Raw genomic sequence first — 18,836 nt, forward strand, 5'->3', positions numbered from 1 at the left:
GAAAGGAGTGTATCCGTGCCACCTTTTCAGCTGGCTCAGGACAAGACACAAGCTTACATCAGTCAGAAGAAATCCATATAGCCTGGGCTTACCTAGCTGAGAGCACATGATAACCTTTTCATCATCTTTTCTCCCCTTTTCAGATTCAGTCCTGAATTTGTCCACCTAGTTAATAAAATTCAGTTGTACTTCAGAATATAAACTTTGCAAGGATTTTTGGTTTCTTTTTACAGAAAAAAAAAAAAAAGGTGATAGGGATAAAAATATCCATCAAAATGAAGCTCCAAATATCTACTCTCTGTACAACTCAAATAACAGGATGAGCCCGTGTAGCCACTTGTTCCTCAAATAAGTCTCTACCTCATTCTTTCACAGCAGTGGGCACGGTCTCACCCTGCCAACCTTCTCTGCCCTTCTGGTGATCATTCATTTACTTGGACTTTTCCCTGAACTCATATCTGATTTCTGCTCTGGATTTAGGGGTTCTTTTGGTGTGGTGGTTGGTTTTGAAGGGGTGTTTAAATGTTCCTATATGTGGAAGTTAAGGTGCTGTTTCATCACTGCAGATGAAACCTCTTATCTTTCAGGCCAAGGGAAAATCCCCAAACAAAACCAGCTGGTTGTTCAGTCTTGGGTTGGAAAGCTGTAAATAGGCAGAAAAATAGATGGTAAAAACATAGTTTTGCACTCTTCACTACTTGGCAGTACAAAATTAGTAAAGTTGGTCCTAACAAAAGTTTTGACTAAGCACTTTCCTGAAGAAAAAAATCTTACCTGCACTCTTATCTGTAGAGTTTTTTAATTAGACAAGAACTCAATTGTATTTTTAGAAAACATAATCTAGAAAAAGGATTTCTGATAGGAGTTCTTGTCCTTCCTATCAAGTAACTTGTTCCATGTATACAATGAAGAGCTATTCTTGAGAGAATGTAACTGTGACAGTAACAGTATTTCACCCTCATTATTATACACCAGGAGCAGCACAGGTGGCCAAATAGTAGCAAAAACTCATATTAGAAAGTTAATACTCTGTTACTTACAGCATGTTGTGTATATTGAGAAATATAACAATGTATTTTAGTTCTTAGGACACCCTCGGTTCTCTGATACCCCAGGTCATGCCAGCTGCCCTTGAGCCCCTCTCTCTGTGGCAATCTGTAGCAGCTAGCAATGCTTACATGTGCCTGCCCTGCTTCATGTCCCATGTGCCCACCTTTCTTTTGTGTATGAGCTGACATCCCCAGGCTTTAGCTGCTGCAGGATTTTTTTTCTCTCTCTCTACTGTAAAAAACATTGTGAGGTTTGGGGTTTTTGGGTGGTTGTTGTTTGGTTTTCTTTCTTTCTCTCTCTCTCTCTTTTTTTTTTTTTTTTTTTTTTTTTTTTTTTTTTTTTTTTTTTTTTTTTTTCCCAAAAAGGGTTTGTTTGCCTTATAGTCTGTTATAAATTAACAGAAGTTATGTTGTGGTGAGTGAGGTTGGGTTTAAGTGCCCAATACAAAAATGCTGACTGTCAGATGTTTGCATCTCAATAAGGTTGTCTGTGCTGGAGAGCTTTCAGGGATAAAGTCCCAAATAGTTTAGGTATCACGCTGCATGTTTCCCTCTGCCACAAGGGAGAACAGCTTAATAGCTTGCAAACATTTTTAGAACAACACATTTCTCTTTTCTTACAAACAAAAAAAGTCTTCAGGATATTCTTAAGTCCTAGAAATACAATTCATTTTATTAGCTATGTTTTAAACTGGTGTAATGATAAGGGTCCTTAAGCCTGAAGATATTGTTTTTTATGTATTCTGGAATGAGATTCTTCCCTAGAGGAAGAATTACTATCAGGATTGGGTAGGATGATCTTGATCTCTTTGGTCATGGAAAAAAAATACTTCATTTTTTAATTTAGAGTAAAACACATAATTCATTCTTAAAATCTCAAGGAAATGAAGTGCCTTTGGGGGTTGGGCACTTCAAAGCTTCCTCCTTTGTAAATGGTTGCAAGCTGCTTGAGATCTTCATAATTTCTTCTAGAGATTCAACCAAATTATCCAACCTTATTAACATTCTGAATTCAAGTTTATCTGAGCCATAATCTTTTCTGAAGTTGCAATTTTCAAGGGATGAAAAATAAAATAGAGAACATAATAACATATTGATGGCTGAGGAAATTAAGGACAACATCCAAATTCCTGCCCAATGTCTGTTTACTTATTGCCATCATGCTCTGAGCTCAGCAAACATTTGTTATATACACTCATGCCTGTATGTTCCACACTGAAACATTCCCTCCATCTCTCCCTCTTTGGCATCTCTTCCCAGTCTCTGTTGAGTCTGTTGTATTCATGCTCTTCCTTCTGCTCCAGATTTAACTTTACCTCTGTCTATTATCTGAATTTCCATGAAACACTTCCACTTAGTGCACCTGTCTACTGCTTCCCATATTGGATCCCCTTTGGAGTTCATTCACTCAGCTCATTCTTTGTCTTTCTTCTCCCAATCCAATTTTTTTCAGTCACATATTTGTTCTACCTGCTTCATCATTTATCATTCTTTACTAAGTTGGGTTTATTTAGCTTGCTCTGGTGCTGTCTGACTATATTTTCCCTCTGCTGCTTTAAATTTTACCTGCTGGATAACCCTCATCCACATCACTGTGCCCTAACTAACCCATGTATCTACTTATTTCTGTCCAGAAATGCTGTCACTTAAAAGTACTGCGACTCAGTGAAATCTTATGGCCATCTTTTTGTAGGAACATCTGTTCTTTTTATCCAGAAAATTTCAAAAACCTCTCTTTGAACCTTTCATGTTAAATCTCTGGCTGTAACTTCTATGTAATCTTCCTGTAAATTCCCTACCTATGCTCCATGACTTTTCTAATATCAAATCTCCCCTGAAAGTAAAATTGTCCTCAAATATATTCTCCTCTTTTTTTAACCTTTTATTGCTAATGGTCTTGGGTGCTTTTTGTCTAAATGCATGTGAAGTGCTATCCCTTTCAGTTTGATACCACTTTCTGCTACTTCTGAGCTATGCACAGTGTTCTGGGGGGCTTAGCCTATCATCAGGGATTTTTAATTTCCTCAACTTTTCTTGCAGAAATTGATTAAATTATTTGCTTTTTCCTGCTCACTACAGATTGGGGCCATAGTGCTAATCTTCTGGCAATGTTTTTCTCTGTAAGGTTCTAACAACTCATTATGTTCTAGTTGCTGTAGTCAGTGGTTTAACTGGATTGCTTTCTTATGGTTTTTGTCTTCAAACTTTTACAAATATGACAATTCTGCTTTTAATGAAATGCCAATTTTATCCTATTTTCTGTGCTACTGAATTGAAAGCTCAAATCCTTTTTTTCCAAGTGCTAGGTTCTGATTTGAGAGCTTTGTGAAATAGCTAGATTTATTAGGGGGCATTGGCACTCAAGATCAGTCCTAGAGTGCATCCTCTAGTCTTGTCTTTTGTATGCTTTACCATTCTTGAGCTCTGCTAATGTTTGACAAAAAATCCTATGTCGTTTCTTTGAACTAGTTTATTCTGACAGACAAACTAGTATTGTTTCTTGCAACAAAGTTTATTAATCTGTCTGGTGGAAGAATACAGTGTCAAAAGGCAAAAACCAAACTGACAGAAGTTTGCTTGATTTTTTTTAAAGTATTTCATCTTACAGGATCAAAAATTAAAGCAGAGATTGCCATCTGTCTCCAGCTGGCAGTTGTTGGATAAGAATGAGAGTAGGGATGGGAATGGATTCAGTATCTGTGCAGACGACTTCAAAAGTGTGATGAGAATGTTTTCTGCCACAGTTCCCAGTCTGACTCTGTCAGAAGGTCTTTTGCTGCTCATGTCCTGCACTGACAGTATAGAGAGTATATGGACAATCACTTGTCTTGTCTTACCTCCTTGCTATTTGTGGTGAGGTTCAGCCAGCATGGTTTTGACAGAGTTTATTGAGCAGCTGTGGTATCTCTTTTTTCATCCAAACAGATACTTTTTCATCCAAACAGATACTCTGGAGGGCCAGATTTGAACAGTAAGCCAGGTGAGTATGCCCTAGAACAACTTGTTGAGAATAGGGAAAAATAGACACGGAATCAAAATGTTGAACAGTGAGATATAAGGGGATAAAGCTGATGTTGATGAGGCTCACAGTGCTTGGGAAAGAAGGGAGGAAAAAGTGGATGCTGTAAGGCAGCTGTAAGTATGCTTGGAGACCAGTTTTCAAAAGGCATAGAAGCTATTCCCCTGATGACAGATCAGTAGAGCCAGGATGCAATCACCATACAAAAAGAGCACCTTAAAAAAGTTTTTCCCTACTATGAAGAAGCCTAGGGAGTATCTTCAGCAGAGCTCATCACTCTGGGGGATCCATCATAATTAAAGCATTGGAAAGAAACTCAACAAATTGAGAAAGTGAAAAACAACAAATTGCCAAAGTGAATGGCAGTGGTAAAGTTGCAGATGGCATTCGGTGTAGATGGACATAAAGTGACTTGTGCTGGGACAAATCTTCTAAGATATGAAACCACCTGGAGATAGTTGAGCAGCACAGAGTCTGTTGAACTAAAATGCTCCTTCAGAATGCCTGTGCTTCCTTGCCATAAGAATACTGGGGAGCATAACACAGAGGCATTGGATTTGGCCATTTGCTGGTTTATTAGTCCAGCTCCACACTTGCCCTTTTGGGAACAGAAATGCTCTGCTCTCTTTGTATTCCTTCACAAGAGAGAGCTCTCTAGCCTTACAAGATGTAAACCAGCCTTGGGTGTTTTCTAGGTCCTGTCTTTGTGCCATGTTGTCCTCTAGAGTCCTTAGTTCTTAGGAATACCCTAAATGGGCAGCTGGCCTGCCACTATCTTCCTTAGTGGAGAGTCTACCAGGTTACCCCACTGCTGTGCCCTCTAAGATACTGATTATCACCTTGGTGATAAAGAGCTGACTGTACCTCTCCATGTGATAGAAATAATATCATAAGTGTGAACTGCCTTATAAGATAAACTTAAGTTTCCTGAATAATACCACCTTTGTTCCTTTTTATGTTTCCAGCACCTACTTATTCTTTTTAAAGACAGCACCCTCTGAACCATATGCCTGCTTTAGTTTTAGATAGTTCTGTGAGAAACAGGGAGTTGGAAGCAATGATCTTATGGGTCCCTTCCAACTCAAGATACTGCTGTGACCTCTATGTAGCAAGCTCATAAGTTTAAACATTGTTAAACAGACCTTTGGTCTACAACAAAGACAATTCTGTTCCTGTCTTTCTGTATCTCCAAATGCAAGAAAGCAAATGAATAATTAGAAAACAAATCCAGTGGTTCCTGGCTCACTGTCAGTCTGTGTCTTGTTGGTACTGGTTACAATTCATAATCCTTCAGGGCTGTTGTATTGTGGTTTTGGGTTTTTCGGTTTTTTAATTAACAGCACTTTAATTCATAAGAATTATTTTGATTTTTTAACAAACCAATAAAAAGTCAGTAAAAATTAATTAGGCCTCTTGATTGTCACTGGGTAATTCTTGGTTAAACTGTGCTTTTGAGCTAACCTTGTTCAGGTGCTGAGTTGCATGCAGTAGAGAAGTCCAGTGAGCACAAAACTATGCCCCAAAAGAATCATAGTTAAGGCTGAGGGATCTCCTCAGAGAGCTGACTAAGAAGCTTGGCCTTTGCTGAAATGCAGTAGATGATGCATGCAGAATTTAGTGTGATGGCTTTTTACAATGCTTTGTTTGAGCTATCCCTTCATTTGGAGATTATTTTTCTCCTGCAGCACAGTATTTCTAGGGCCTACTGTGCTTCATATGACACCATAATGAAGTTGCCTTGGAAAAGGAATCAGGCAGATATTTCAGGAATTTAGTACTGGTTATTAGTAGCAATCATCTGGAAGTGTCCAAAGCAAACACAAACAACAGTCAATCAATGGCAGTGACGTGTCAGTGAGTGTAAGCAGAGGAGGGGGAAGCACTTGTAAGAGTTTAGAGTGAGTATGTATGAAACCAAACAGACTCTAAAGGAAACAAATATTTTTAAAGAACATAAATAAAATATGCATGCTATTGTTAAAATTTCGTTGATATTTTATATTAAAAGTTTATTTCAATGTTACATGGCCATGATATAAACATTTAGTATAAAAGTTCGAGACTGAAAATTGGAACAAAATTTATGTAGCATTGTAATGCTTTTATAGAAATAAATGTGGATATGCTTAAAAGCAAATGTGATTTGCTTATAATACAGGATTTGCTGTTTCAAGATGGCAGGCCTTAAATATATATTAAAAAGAAGTTTTAAGTTCAAAAGTTACTTGAGAGAAGACAAGCTGCATACTTCAGCAAACCCACAGTCAATGCTCTGTTTATTTATTCCCTAGCATTAGGACCCAACAGGCATCCTCTTATGGTTTTGCTTTATTGTAAGATACTCAAAATGAGATGAAGGAAAACTAGAAAATAGTGAATAATGCCAGCATACACCTTGATGGGTTGAAAATAAGAAAGAAGCGTCAGACCTTTCATTCTGGAAATTGTTTTGACGTATGGGGCCTATGAAAAATAGTGCTGATTCCTGAGGAGGGGAATAACTGGATTAAGTGGGAACAGGTGACTTTTAGGAATAGGCTTAGTTTATGGTAAAACCACCCCCTTGCATTATAGATAACCAAGAGTAGGTGGGAACTCATTGGCTGGGTAGAGACATTCCTGCTGGGCAAAGATTAGATTATCAGTGAAAAAAAAAAAAAAAAAAAAAAAAAAAAAAAAAAAAAAAAAAAAAGAGAGAGAGATCCAGTGGTCAGGAAAAGATTAATGGGCTCTTTGAAACCATTAGGGATCTAAGAAGCTCAGGATAAAACAGAGGGAGGAAAAGGGAATGGAAGGTGAGGAACAGAGGCTGAGGGATAGCATTCAGTGTTGAGGCTGCTGCACTTGTGGAGAGAGGAATTGTGGACAGCAGAGATACAACTGAAGACAGAACTGTGGAGCAATGAGATCTGGAAGTTATGAGGTCTGCAGGGGGGTTGAAACAGGAGAGAGAAGTGACAAATGAGTGCAAGAAGGTGGTCCGAGGGGCCTTAAATAGGCAGCGAGTACAAGAAGGACTGATGGAGAGTGCTGGGATCTGAGTGTCCAAAGGGGAGTTTCGATGGAGGGGTGGCGCTCAGCAGGAACCGAGAAAACCGCCAGCTGAGGTGAGGAGATGGAGGAGAGGCTGCTCTTTCCAGCAGCTGTGGCATGTCGGTAAGCTTGTAGCGACTTGCTGGTAAAATATGAAGGAGCTCTTGCACTCAGTGCCTCATGTAGCAATCCTGAGTGCCACTCCCCATAGACAGGGAAATTCAGACAGTGCTCAAGGTCCCGGGGGAAGTGACTTCTGGGTCTTTCATGGTTATCTCCAGGGATAACAGAGAATGTAATTAGACTTCAAAGCCCTCTCTTGCACAGAAAATAATTATATATGGTGGCTTGGAATTAGGGCAGAACCCCATCCATGCAGAACTGAGGAGAAAAGACTGAGGAGATCAGAAAGACGCGAGTACACCCACCCTGTAATACACCAGAGAAGAGACTGAAGGGAGAGCTACAAGGACCTCACAGCATACAGAGCGCTCTGGTCACACAGCAAAGCGACACGCAGATGGTACTGAAAGGGGGCTGAGCAAGAAGGAGTTAACCAGTGTTTCAGCATTTCAGCCAAGTGCAGTGCTGCTATGAACCGCAGATTTGACTTTTGATACAGAGGATTACTTTTTTTGCTGTCCCTCTTCTCTGTAGCAGAGCTGTGCGGTGGTGCCCGGTGCCTGCTCCTAGTCTGTCTCTGCACTCAGTACGGGAGTGCTCACTGTGCAGCGGGTGTCTGCCCGCACACACACGGATCGTGCCCCCAGACCCACTGCCCAGCCCTCCTGGGGTTACAGTTGCTGCCTCCTGATGGATGGACTTCAGCTCACCAGCCGAGCCAAGTGTACTCTGCCATTCCCAAGGTGTCAAGCTCCTTTCGCAGGCTTTCAGTATAAGATATTTAAAAGCAGTCCTTGCCGCCTTCAGACTAACCCATTGCGTTCCTTGTGTCGATGAATTTGAGATTGCTGCTCTCTGCCACGCTTCATTGGTCGCACTAGACCGGACTCAGTTTACATCAGAGGCAGAGTTTCCTCCAGGCCCTGTCGTTTGATCCATTCCTACGCACGGGTGAGGAGGGCAAAGGGGACAGGTGAGGAAGCCGTGCCGCACTCCCGGAGCAGCGGCAGCGGGCTCCGGCGCCGTGCCTCGCTGCCTGGCCAGAGCTCGGCGGCACGGCGGCCGCTGTGCCGCGGGGAAGCTGCGGGAGCCACAGGGAGCCCAGAGGGAGCCCAGAGGGAGCCCAGGGGGAGCCCAGGGGGAGCCGCGCAGCAGCCCCGCAGCAGCCCGGGAGAAGCGAAGCCGTCTGGTGCCACCTCCCGGCTACACCGCCCGCCAGCGGCCCTGCCGCGCTCGGAGCTCCTCCACGGGCTGGACACTGAGCTCGGTGTCACTATTTCTAGGCAGAAACTGCTAGAGTAATACTAGCGCTTCAGCAGTATCGCTTATGCTCCATCCCCCTTATCCTTCTGAGTTGTGCCTTTTTACGCACGGGACTAAAGAAGCATCATAAAAGCCTGTAGTGAAAGCTCTCTCATTTTCATAAAGCACAAAGACTGGCTGAGGCTGCATTACTGGGCAATTACTTAACATAATGCATCGCCAATAGCCATGGGTTGAGTAGGAGGAAAGAACTTAGTCTAATTTGGTGCTTTTCATACAGCTGAAAATAGAGGTGAGGTGCTAATAGTTAAGAATCACCTACACTATCTGTAGTTGATGTAATTGTGGATTTTTATTTTTAAACCAGCTTTTTCATTAAATCTTCTTTCTGGGCAGTGACTAGACTGTGTGGCAAGATGTGTATATTATGTAATTCTGTGTAGATGTGTATTTTATATCAGCTGGTGTAAAAATTAATGCTCTTTTCTTTGGGAGACTTGGGTTATAGGCCCAAGTAACCACATACAGAGAGCAATAGCTTCATTTTAGCTGCAATGTAGCAATTTCCCCAGATCAGGTCTGTCTTTTCATCATTAAAACGTGTATATAAGCAGCCACAAACAAGGGCAACAGGACTGTTTTCTGTCTGGGGAGAGATGAAAGTCAGGGGGAGGTGCAGCAGCCAGCAGCCCTGCTGGGGTCCCACCCGAGGCACCGCAGCAGGCGCTGGTTTGCTCAAAGAGCAATTCAGCCCAGTGAGTTTCTGCTCCAAGGGTTCTGTAGGGCAATGGGGGGAGCAAAGGAAGATGGTACCAAATAAATAAATAGTTTTTTTCCCACCATCCACCATACTTGATTGCATTTTTTTCCTTTCTTCTCCAGCAAATAAAGCAAAGGGAAAAGACCACACCAGAAGATGAATTGCACTGTCTTGGCTAACTATTCCTGCTAAGCTTGAATAGGTTTGCAAAACAGACGTGTAGAACCCAAGTAAGAAGGGCGAAATAATTAGAGTTGGAATGTGGGGCTTTTGTCCCTGCTGTAATTGTCCCTGGGCCAGATGAGAAACATTAGACATCCAACAGGTGATGTTTTCAGATGAAAGAACTGAACAGTTCCTCCTTTCTCTAAAGGCTACATACTTTTCCTATCTAATCAGCGATACAAAATGGGGAGGTGCTGACACAAGCAGGAATAGCCGATTACCTCATCAGTATGGCAGCAGCTCTCCCTTTAATGTGAGCAATTAATTGTGAGTTTGGGAGGTTTTGTTTTGCTTTTTAATTCTGTCTTTGGTGCAGGAACCTGCAGTCATCTTTAGGACTATTCTAGTCTTATTTTACATCTATATTGAGGCCGAGGACAGTATTATTTGCTACAACACTCTGACCAGCTCCACTGCTCCTCCTGCAATCAAAACAAATGTAAAGCAAGTAACTCCAGTTGCCAGCATTTTTTCAATCGTGTGGCTTTAATTTAAGAACTTGAGGAAGCTGAATCACCATAGCTAAATGTAACAGTGTGTACATAACCATGAATAGCAAGAGCTTTTTCTGAAAAACTTAAGAGCATTTTTTTTCTGTTCCCTAGCAGACAGACTGGCAATCCCTACATGGGGAAAAAACTCCTGTAATTTCACAGAGGTGACCAGCAGAGCTGCAACAAACTGTTCAACAGAACCTTTAAAGCAAGTGGAAAAGCAACCCTCCACAATGTAGTGACAATTGTCTCTTCTGTGTCTTTCAAAGTACTCTCCCCCAAAAACTCTGTAATGGCTGTGGAGTTCTGTTTGGTTGAGTTTTTAGAATGTATATAATATAGTGAATTTGTGTCATGCTTTGCTATGCTTCTGGATTGTAACTGACAATTAAATTTCATATACAAAACATTATTAATCCCTCAGCTGCACAATTAAACTCAATCATTATCGACTGGCCACAACTGTACCATGTAAAGTTAGAGAAACTGAAGCTACTACTAAGAGGTGAAATATTACTTTAAGTATAACTAAAAATGAGGCTGCTTACACTTTCCATACTGCACAGGCTCAAGGCCTCAGCTGCCAAGAGCCTTTGCCCACTCTTCTTTCTAGGGAGACCCAGCCTGGAGCCTCCCAGGACCCATAGCTGCACCACATTTCAGCATGGCAGATCTGGCTGCCTCCATTTATGTCTCTGTCCCAAGACCACAAGCAACAGTGAAGCGACAAAAAGGATCCATGCTCCTTTCTTGAGGAACTGATGTGCTACTGACATGAGTAATACCTCAAAATGGTCATAAAAGCTAGTAAAGTGCCAGCTGCAGGAAGTCAAGACACTTCCAGCATCACCAGATCAGTGAACAGTGTTATGAGCCAGCAGCAAGCCATAACTCATACTGTTGGCTGCACTGGACATTTCTCTGTTTAGGAGTTTGGATGAGACAGGGCCTTGAACTCTTGACTTGGGGCCAGTTTTGTTCTGATGCCATCATGCAAACCATTGATTTTCTGACATGGTCTTGCCTTTCCTAGTCTGATATCATGGTGTACACTCCTTCCTCTGCTCTTTTTTTCATGTAGATTTCCTGTCCACCATCATATTTTGGCATTATGCCATCACTCTTGACTACAAACCTCATAGTTATGCCAGCTAGCAGAGATAGGAGCCTTCCCAGATGAAGTCCATTTGTGTCTGACAGAGGTGAAATCATTAAAATTTCTCCCTCAGTGCACATCTCAAAAGGCAGGTATCTTCAGATACCCAAAAGCATACCTTTTTCCTTGTCTAAAACATGTAAATAACTACTCTTCCTAAAACAGAAATGATAGGACCCTTGTATAGCAACCAAGCTGTTGTTATGGTAGCAGATGAACATTGGCCAGGAATACTGGACAGGTAAGATTAATACCAGTTTAATGTTCATGAGAGTACAACCCAAGTTTAGCAAGGACAGTATTTCTAAGTGAGTGAATTCTTGAGATTCACATTTTGTACTTGGTGCTGAGTAAACAAACGCACTGACCTGCACACTATGAATCATAACTGTGCTTCTGGGGATCTGGCAAGGAAACAGCAGTAAATCAGTGTGTTGTACAAATTAGGAAGGCTCAGAAGAAATTGTTTAAAAGAGAGACGAGGTGGGCAAAAAATGAAATTCCAGCTCCTGAGTTTTTCTTCTAGGTAACTGCTATTGTTTGGAGCATAAAGGTCAGGCAGACCTTATGCAGCCATGCTACCTGCACTCTCCTCCCATCTGAGTGTCCAGTGCTCATTGCTCCTCCCCAGGTGATGGCTCACTCCACGGCTGGAGCTGGTTCTGGGCAGGCCCTTTGTCTCTTCACTCTCCACACCAGCTACTCCAATGCCTCTGTATTTGATGTTAATTCTGGACACATAGATACCTTTCCACACTGTGACAAATTCCCTGGAAATCTAAGTTGCTGGTTTGACTTACTATTTAAGGCATTAGTCATTTAAGGAAGCTTGTCAGTCACCAGCCAGGAATAATATACTTCTTACATGCAAAGAGTCTCCTAAATAATAAAATATTCTTCCACGACCCATTTTTCTCTCTGTTGTAGCTGGATTTTCTGGGATGTAATGGATCTTCAACACAATCAGGAACAATAAGACAATGACACAAGTTTAGCAATTGCTTTGTGAGATTAGGTTAATATCACATAAAAAATGGTTCTCAGATTCTGCACACAGACAGGTTTATGTAAAATATATAAACATTTGTCCAACTTGTTACAGATTGCATAAATATGGTATTTTTACTGTTGCATTTACAGATGTGCATGTACAATGATGTGCAAATAATCACAATCTGATTACAATCTTTGAAAGGTATTTGAACCTTGCATCCGAGTAACGCAATGAATGAAAAATGCCCACCAAAGAATTTAAATAGCAAACTTATAACATGATTTGAATTTCTAACAAATTTCAATGTCTTATCAGTAAAACTTTCACACATTTAAAATATTTTGTATTCATTTTATTTGTATATGTCAAAATACATTTTTTTTCCAAAATAGTGGGTTTTGCAACTAGTTTCATGCAGATACAAGGTCTGCTCAGTACTACCAATAAAATCAATATAGCACAGTAGCCATTCATTTTTTAGATATAAAGAATAAATAACCTAAATATAAAACACTAAAATATTAGAAACACGTATTTAATCATTCACAGGCACCCAAACTTTACCAAATATAATCCAGAATATGCCTAACTGTCTTGTAACAGAACTCAATATGTTGCAGCCATTCAATTCTTTATTTTATGTTAGCCTAAGACAATGGAAGTCCCTATGGTTCAGACCCACCTCTCATACAGATCAATTACAATAAGATATCTCAAACTATCCGTGTACCTTTAAAATCAAAAATCCTGAGCTTGGTAGTAAGAGCATAACCTTACATCTTCAAAAAACCAATCAATAGAGAGAGAGGACATCATGTCTTCCTTACCAAAACATATCCCACCCCTGTAAAGCTAACCCTCCCTCCCCCCCAAGTAGGCAGTAGACCATGACCTTTTTAATTGAAGGGGTACAAATTCACATTTAATATAGTATACAATATAATCAATAATACAATAGCTACTACAAGCTTTACAATGTACAATTTGTTTTAATGGCTGATCTGTTCAGTGGTTTTAGGCAATTAACTATGTGCCAATAGGATGTCACATTTTGAATGGTTTAGTGAAAATATAAAAGCTGTTCCTAACAAAAACGATCTTCACTTAAGTACTTTTTTTTGTTTTTAAAGGCCACTGAAATGTATAAAATGGTCTGACAGGGTGTTATCAAATTGGATGCCTTCTCACATGGCAACAACAGTGCATATAAACATTATTGTGAGTGTAATGGGTTATGCTTTTCAAATGATTTAGTACATTACTTTGGCTAGCACAACAGTTTTGGACAGCACTCAGATAAATACAGGTATGTGAAATGTAGTGAAGCAGTTATATTTATGCATTTTTTTATTATGGTGAACACTATCAAATGAAAAAAAAAAGGGACAAAAAGATAATAAAGTTTTTATATAGTTTAGACCTTTTGCAAAGATAGGGCTCCATACAATGTACAATGTCTAAATTCTTTATACCATAAAAATTAACGAACTTTGTTAAACACACTATTCTGGATAGCCTAATTTGCATTAACAGACATTTGCAATAGGGAAATATATTCAAGCATGCCACGTGGTGGTCTGAAAAATCAAACCAGTACACATTTATATATACAGCATCACTCAGTACCTGCTCAAATGAATGTGACAATTACAGGATCTAATGTCTTTCACTACAAACTTCTTTTTTTTTCTTTTTTTTTTTAAAGTGACCAATAAAGGCAGAAAACAGGATTCTTAAAATATTTCTAGTTTCAACTGACTTTTAAAGCATTTTGTATAGGAAATAAATGCATATTGCACAAACAGTGAAAGCAAATGTTCCACCAAACATCTCTGTTCCAGGTGGTTGGACAATACAACTCTAGTTAGCTACACAAATTATGTAATTTAAAAGGGTGTGTGGTCTCTGCAAATGGTAAAGCTGTGAAAACACTGTACAAGAAAATCTGGTACATGAAAAATTAGAAGGGAAAAAAATCCAAACTTAAATCTTAAAGAAAAACTGAGTATAGGAAAAAAATGGGAATTGTGGCACAACAAAAAACATTATTGAGTAACTGTCGTCTGTGAGAGCTGAAAGCTTTTGTTGATGTAGAAGTGTTTATGTACAACTAAGGCTTACTGGTTAAATATCTGAGGCGTATCTGGCCTTGAATACTTTCCTTATTATGCTGTGGCTGTAAACAAGATTTTTCAGTCATTTTATCTTCTCAGCAGCTGCATTTTAACAGAAACAATGATCTTGATACAAAAAAACACACAGGTAAGAGGGTGTTTGGCAGGATATCTGAAAATGACAGTCTCCGAAGGATCTTCCCACATTTCCAGTGACTGCCATACCATGGTCCACTGGAGTTACTAGTGATGTGCAATACCATTACTTGCTGCTGTAGTAAACCCTTTATTTGGAAAGTTTGCTTATAACTCTGATCAAGGCCCCATTTTCATCTTTTAGCCTCTGGTTGTCTGCCTTCAGGTCTGGTAGCATCTATGAAAAATGAAACATGGTGGTTATTTGCTGTTACACCCCAATTAAAAGCAGCAAGACTAGACAAGGACTGTGAGTAAAAATCTGTATTCAGCTTAAGTATCTTGGCAGTTCTCACACTTCATATCAGCAGTTCATAAAAATCTCCCCTTTTAGCATGATACATTTAAGGGTTAGAGATTAGAAGTTTTCATTTGCTTGGACTGGATGCAATAAAACTCAGTGGTGCAGATGACCAGCCTCTGACAAAAGCATTTATGGTAGCATGAGGAAAGTAATGAAATACTTCAAATTCCAGGGGGGAGGAAGGGGGGGCAGGGGGAAATTAACTACCAACAATTTAAAGAGGCTTGTCTATACTGCACTTGCAGAGTTTCAAAAAACATGCTGTGGCTAAGCATCTCTACCACTGTGCCCTTGGATGATTTCATCCTGATCAGATACAGTGTGATTCAGCTTGTTAGCTCATAGCATTAATCCTCCAACCATTCCCAAAGTCATGTTGAAGCACACATCCTGTAATTTGAGATCATGTCCCTGAATAGCATAGTGCACACAAGATCAGATCACTGACAGGGATCACAGCAACATCAGGCTACACACTCAGGCAGACAGGTTAGGGAATGGCAAGTTACGGCTGCCAAAGGAGATGGGTGACACACAAGCACAAAAGCTGCAAGGCAGAAGCCAAATGAGGTGAGAGTTGTACTGGATCAAATAGGAAAGGAGGACAAGTCAGGGCACAGAGGTTGGTACTGGAAGAATTCAGCTTGCCAGAGAAACCAGAAAGTATCTCAGCAGTTCTCTCTATCTACATTCACACACTGACAACAAACCACCTATCACACTCACAGCTAAATTACACCTATGGATTCTAGCAGGAGTTTTACACAGGAGGTAACAGCCTATTCCTGCACAGCAGCTACTCCGTAACCTCAAGTACAAGTGTATGCAGGAAGTCTAAGTTCAGCTACGAACCTATGTAATACTTGTTACCCTATTCTCCATTATTTTCTTGGCCCTAGTTTATTTTCATTTTATTCAAGCAAAATTTTATTTTCAATCCTATTCTATTCAGAACGTTATAATGAAATAGAAAGAACTGAGAAGTTTAAAAAAGCAGGGTTAATTAACTTCGCACTAAAGGCTTCATTTCTACATCTCCTGTCCACGCTCACTTCACTGAACTGCAGACCCTTTCACAGTGAAACACAGTGGTGAACTGAAAATTACTGAGGTTGTAGATCTCTAGTTTATTTCCCTGCAAATACCAAAGTATATAAAAGGAAGTTGACAGAAGATCATAAAAAGAAAAAAGGTGGTCTCTACAATTAGAGCAGGCAAAAATCATTCTGCTATCCTTGATTCCAACTCTTTTGTGGGGGAGCCTAGGGGAAGCCACCTAAGATGAGCTCTTCAGAGTCAAAGGGAAGCTTCCATTATAGTCAAGTGAAAGCTGTGCTCTGAACAAGAGCTGTAAAATGCTTATTACTTTAAAAAAACATGTCAATATGTTTGAAATTGAGCAACATGAGCGATTTTTTTGCAATTTTCAAGCATTATTGTTTAAATCTAAGCTGTAAAAAATAACTACAGTTGTCCAAGATAGAGGTGATATCCAGATAATACGCCTGTGTCTGCAAGCAATGGAATGGCCATTTGTTCAGGCAAACAAACCAAAACCTTTTGTTTCTCCTTTCCATTCTGCTGCAGATTTCATACCAAGTAGTGAGTGAAACCACAACAGCCCTCATCTAGCTATGAACAGGGAACCAAGGGAAGTCTGCTTTTGTACTGGTCAAATAGGCATCTTTAGAAGTAGTGTTGTGTGTGCATTCCAATGAAACCTCAAAGTAAATCCAGGAATGTCACAGTCTTTCTTTCAGCTTACTGAGTAAGGAGGGAGCTGCAGCCCATAATGGCTAATTACATAAAGACCCACAGAGAGGTAGATTTTCTGGTGAACTACTTTAACAAAATCCACTGTTCAAAATTAGAACTTTAACATAATCCAGTACCACTACATATCTGCAAATCTCTGTAGGTGGATTTTAATCCTGATTCAATTAATAGGTAGAATAAGTCTTAAGGAAATATTTTCTCTTTTGTTGTGAGTCTTCAAGAGAATAGGGGAAGACTGGTAGGAGACAAAAGGGTTGTATGACAAGATAAAATGGCATCGAGTTGCACTAGGAGAGGTTTATATTGCATAGTAGGAAAAATTTCTTCACCAAGATGGTTATCAAGCAAGACTGCTCAGGGAAATGGTGGAGTCACTATCCTTGAAAGTGTTTAAGAAGATGTGTAGATGTGGCATGCAGGGACATGGTACAGGGGTGGTTGTGCTGGACTACCGGTTTGACTTGATGATCTTGGAGGTCTTTTCCAATCTAAATAATTCTACAATTCTATGAATAACAGAAGATTCATCAGGAAAGATAAGCACAAGTAACCTAAAATACTTACACTTCTCATCTATACTAATCTCCACATACTTTAAATAATTCTCTTGGAGCAGTGTATTTGTATGGGTATTCAAAATTCTTGTGAGGTGACACCATACACCTTCCAAGAGGAAGGAAGTAACACCTTTGCAGTACATTCAGTAAAATTACAGTAGCATACTGCACTTCGAATTCCAATTTGTTTCTCACTAAAATAGTGAAGTATCTTCCTGTGATGAGATTCTAGCATAAGATTAAAAATGCACTGTTTTGTCTATCTGTATCATGACTAGGCTAGTAACTTTCATCATTCAGCAAATAATGATTCAATAATCATCTGACATATGTGGAGCCATCTCAGACCTGTACAGTAAAAAACATGTCTGTGTTTGTTGGAGGATTTACCATTTTGTACATACAAAACAACTTGATTAATAAAGATTCCAAAAAGCTCATGAACTGCTGAAGTTATTCAGGCACACAGCTACTGTTAATGTATGGTACTGTCAAGGCTCCCTGCTGTGCTTCCATTGCTTCTCTTTTGCTGCTCAGGCCACTCAAGCTCCATAACGACCTGCCATTGAAAACTCCTGCTATGGAGAGGAATACTGTACAGTTTGCTGTGATTAACACCCCAAATGGCTTACCATGGTTAAAGGAATGCCAGTGCTAGCAAAAAAAGACAGTATGGATGTGTAGCTGTGGACAGCAGTCATTAGATTAGCTCAGCTGTGTTGAAAAACCACATTGTTTGCTGAGGCTGATGTAAGAGGGACTGCCCTAAAGGGACAGCTCTCCCTCCTCATGCAGCAGTGTGCTCCTGCTGCTTTCTGCACAGTAAATTTAGTGATCCAACAATACTGGGGTGAGATGGATTGAGTGTTATTATGAATAAAGGGATTTGTTTTCACACAGGTCAGTAAGTCGACCTCACTTGTCAGTAAGGGTTAACATAAAGGAACATTGAGGAATGCAGGGTGTGGATCAGGAACACCACATCCTAATGTTTAGCCCAATTCCAGAAAGACACCAAGCAAAATGATAAACCTCTTCACTTCAGGCTTCTTAGTGGGGAAAACCCAAAATCAGATTTGGAGCAGAAATCACACGCATTGTGTTTCTAAGTGGTAAGGGGGGTAGATGAAAGGAAGCAGTTTAGCAAGAATCACTGTGCAGAAGGCTGGTTTATTTTTTTCAACTACACATCTTAAAAGCTCACTGTAACCTCCAGCCTAGACACTTATTCTTAAGAGGATGAAAGGCACATAGATTTGGTGTAGAATGAAACCACATTTTGATCTGCATGTAAGTTTTGACCCTTCCATGGATTTCTGAAACAGCCCTGCAGTAACACTAGGAACAACAGACTAGCATTGTTTTCCAAGATGAAACTCAAAGCAGTTCATAGTTTTGTCAAAAAAAGGTCTGAACCAATTTGACACACTAGACAGAGTTTGTTTTGTGTCTGTGATTTTACAGTCCATGTATTGCAGGACTCTCATCCACACTGGGATATCCATATATATAGTAATATAAACCAATAATTTTAACTCTATGCTAGAACTGGATGTTTTAAGTTGTCTAGATAAAAATAAGGATTAGCAAGACCCCAGTGGGAAGTTAACACGTGAAAACAGTGATCAACTCAAAAGTCCAATACATTTTTGAAAAGACAATACTTTGGTCCCCTCTGAAACACTGAAATGCACAAATAGAAGAAAAATGGTTGCTATTGTAACTGTTCAGGAATGCACAGTACTGAAACCAGTTCTCAAACACTCTTTTGCTA

General features: G+C 39.9%; 1 protein-coding gene across 9 annotated transcripts in view; it reads right to left on the bottom strand.

Moving 5' to 3' along the window:
• Positions 1 to 12,453: 12,453 nt before the first annotated feature.
• The window catches only part of PPP1R12A (protein phosphatase 1 regulatory subunit 12A), a 112,112-nt gene continuing 105,729 nt past the window's right edge, over positions 12,454 to 18,836 (bottom strand). For all 9 annotated transcript variants that reach the window (XM_079303854.1, XM_079303859.1, XM_079303860.1 and 6 more), the window contains one exon: positions 12,454 to 14,603. Coding sequence is in view for 2 of the 9 variants with exons in the window: in XM_079303860.1 (XP_079159986.1) it covers positions 14,517 to 14,603 (87 nt within the window). In the remaining 7 variants the exon portion in view is untranslated. The remainder of the gene's footprint in view (positions 14,604 to 18,836) is intronic.

This window comes from Erithacus rubecula (genome assembly GCF_903797595.1).
Source record: "Erithacus rubecula genome assembly, chromosome: 4".
In the NCBI taxonomy this organism is placed as follows: domain Eukaryota; kingdom Metazoa; phylum Chordata; class Aves; order Passeriformes; family Muscicapidae; genus Erithacus; species Erithacus rubecula.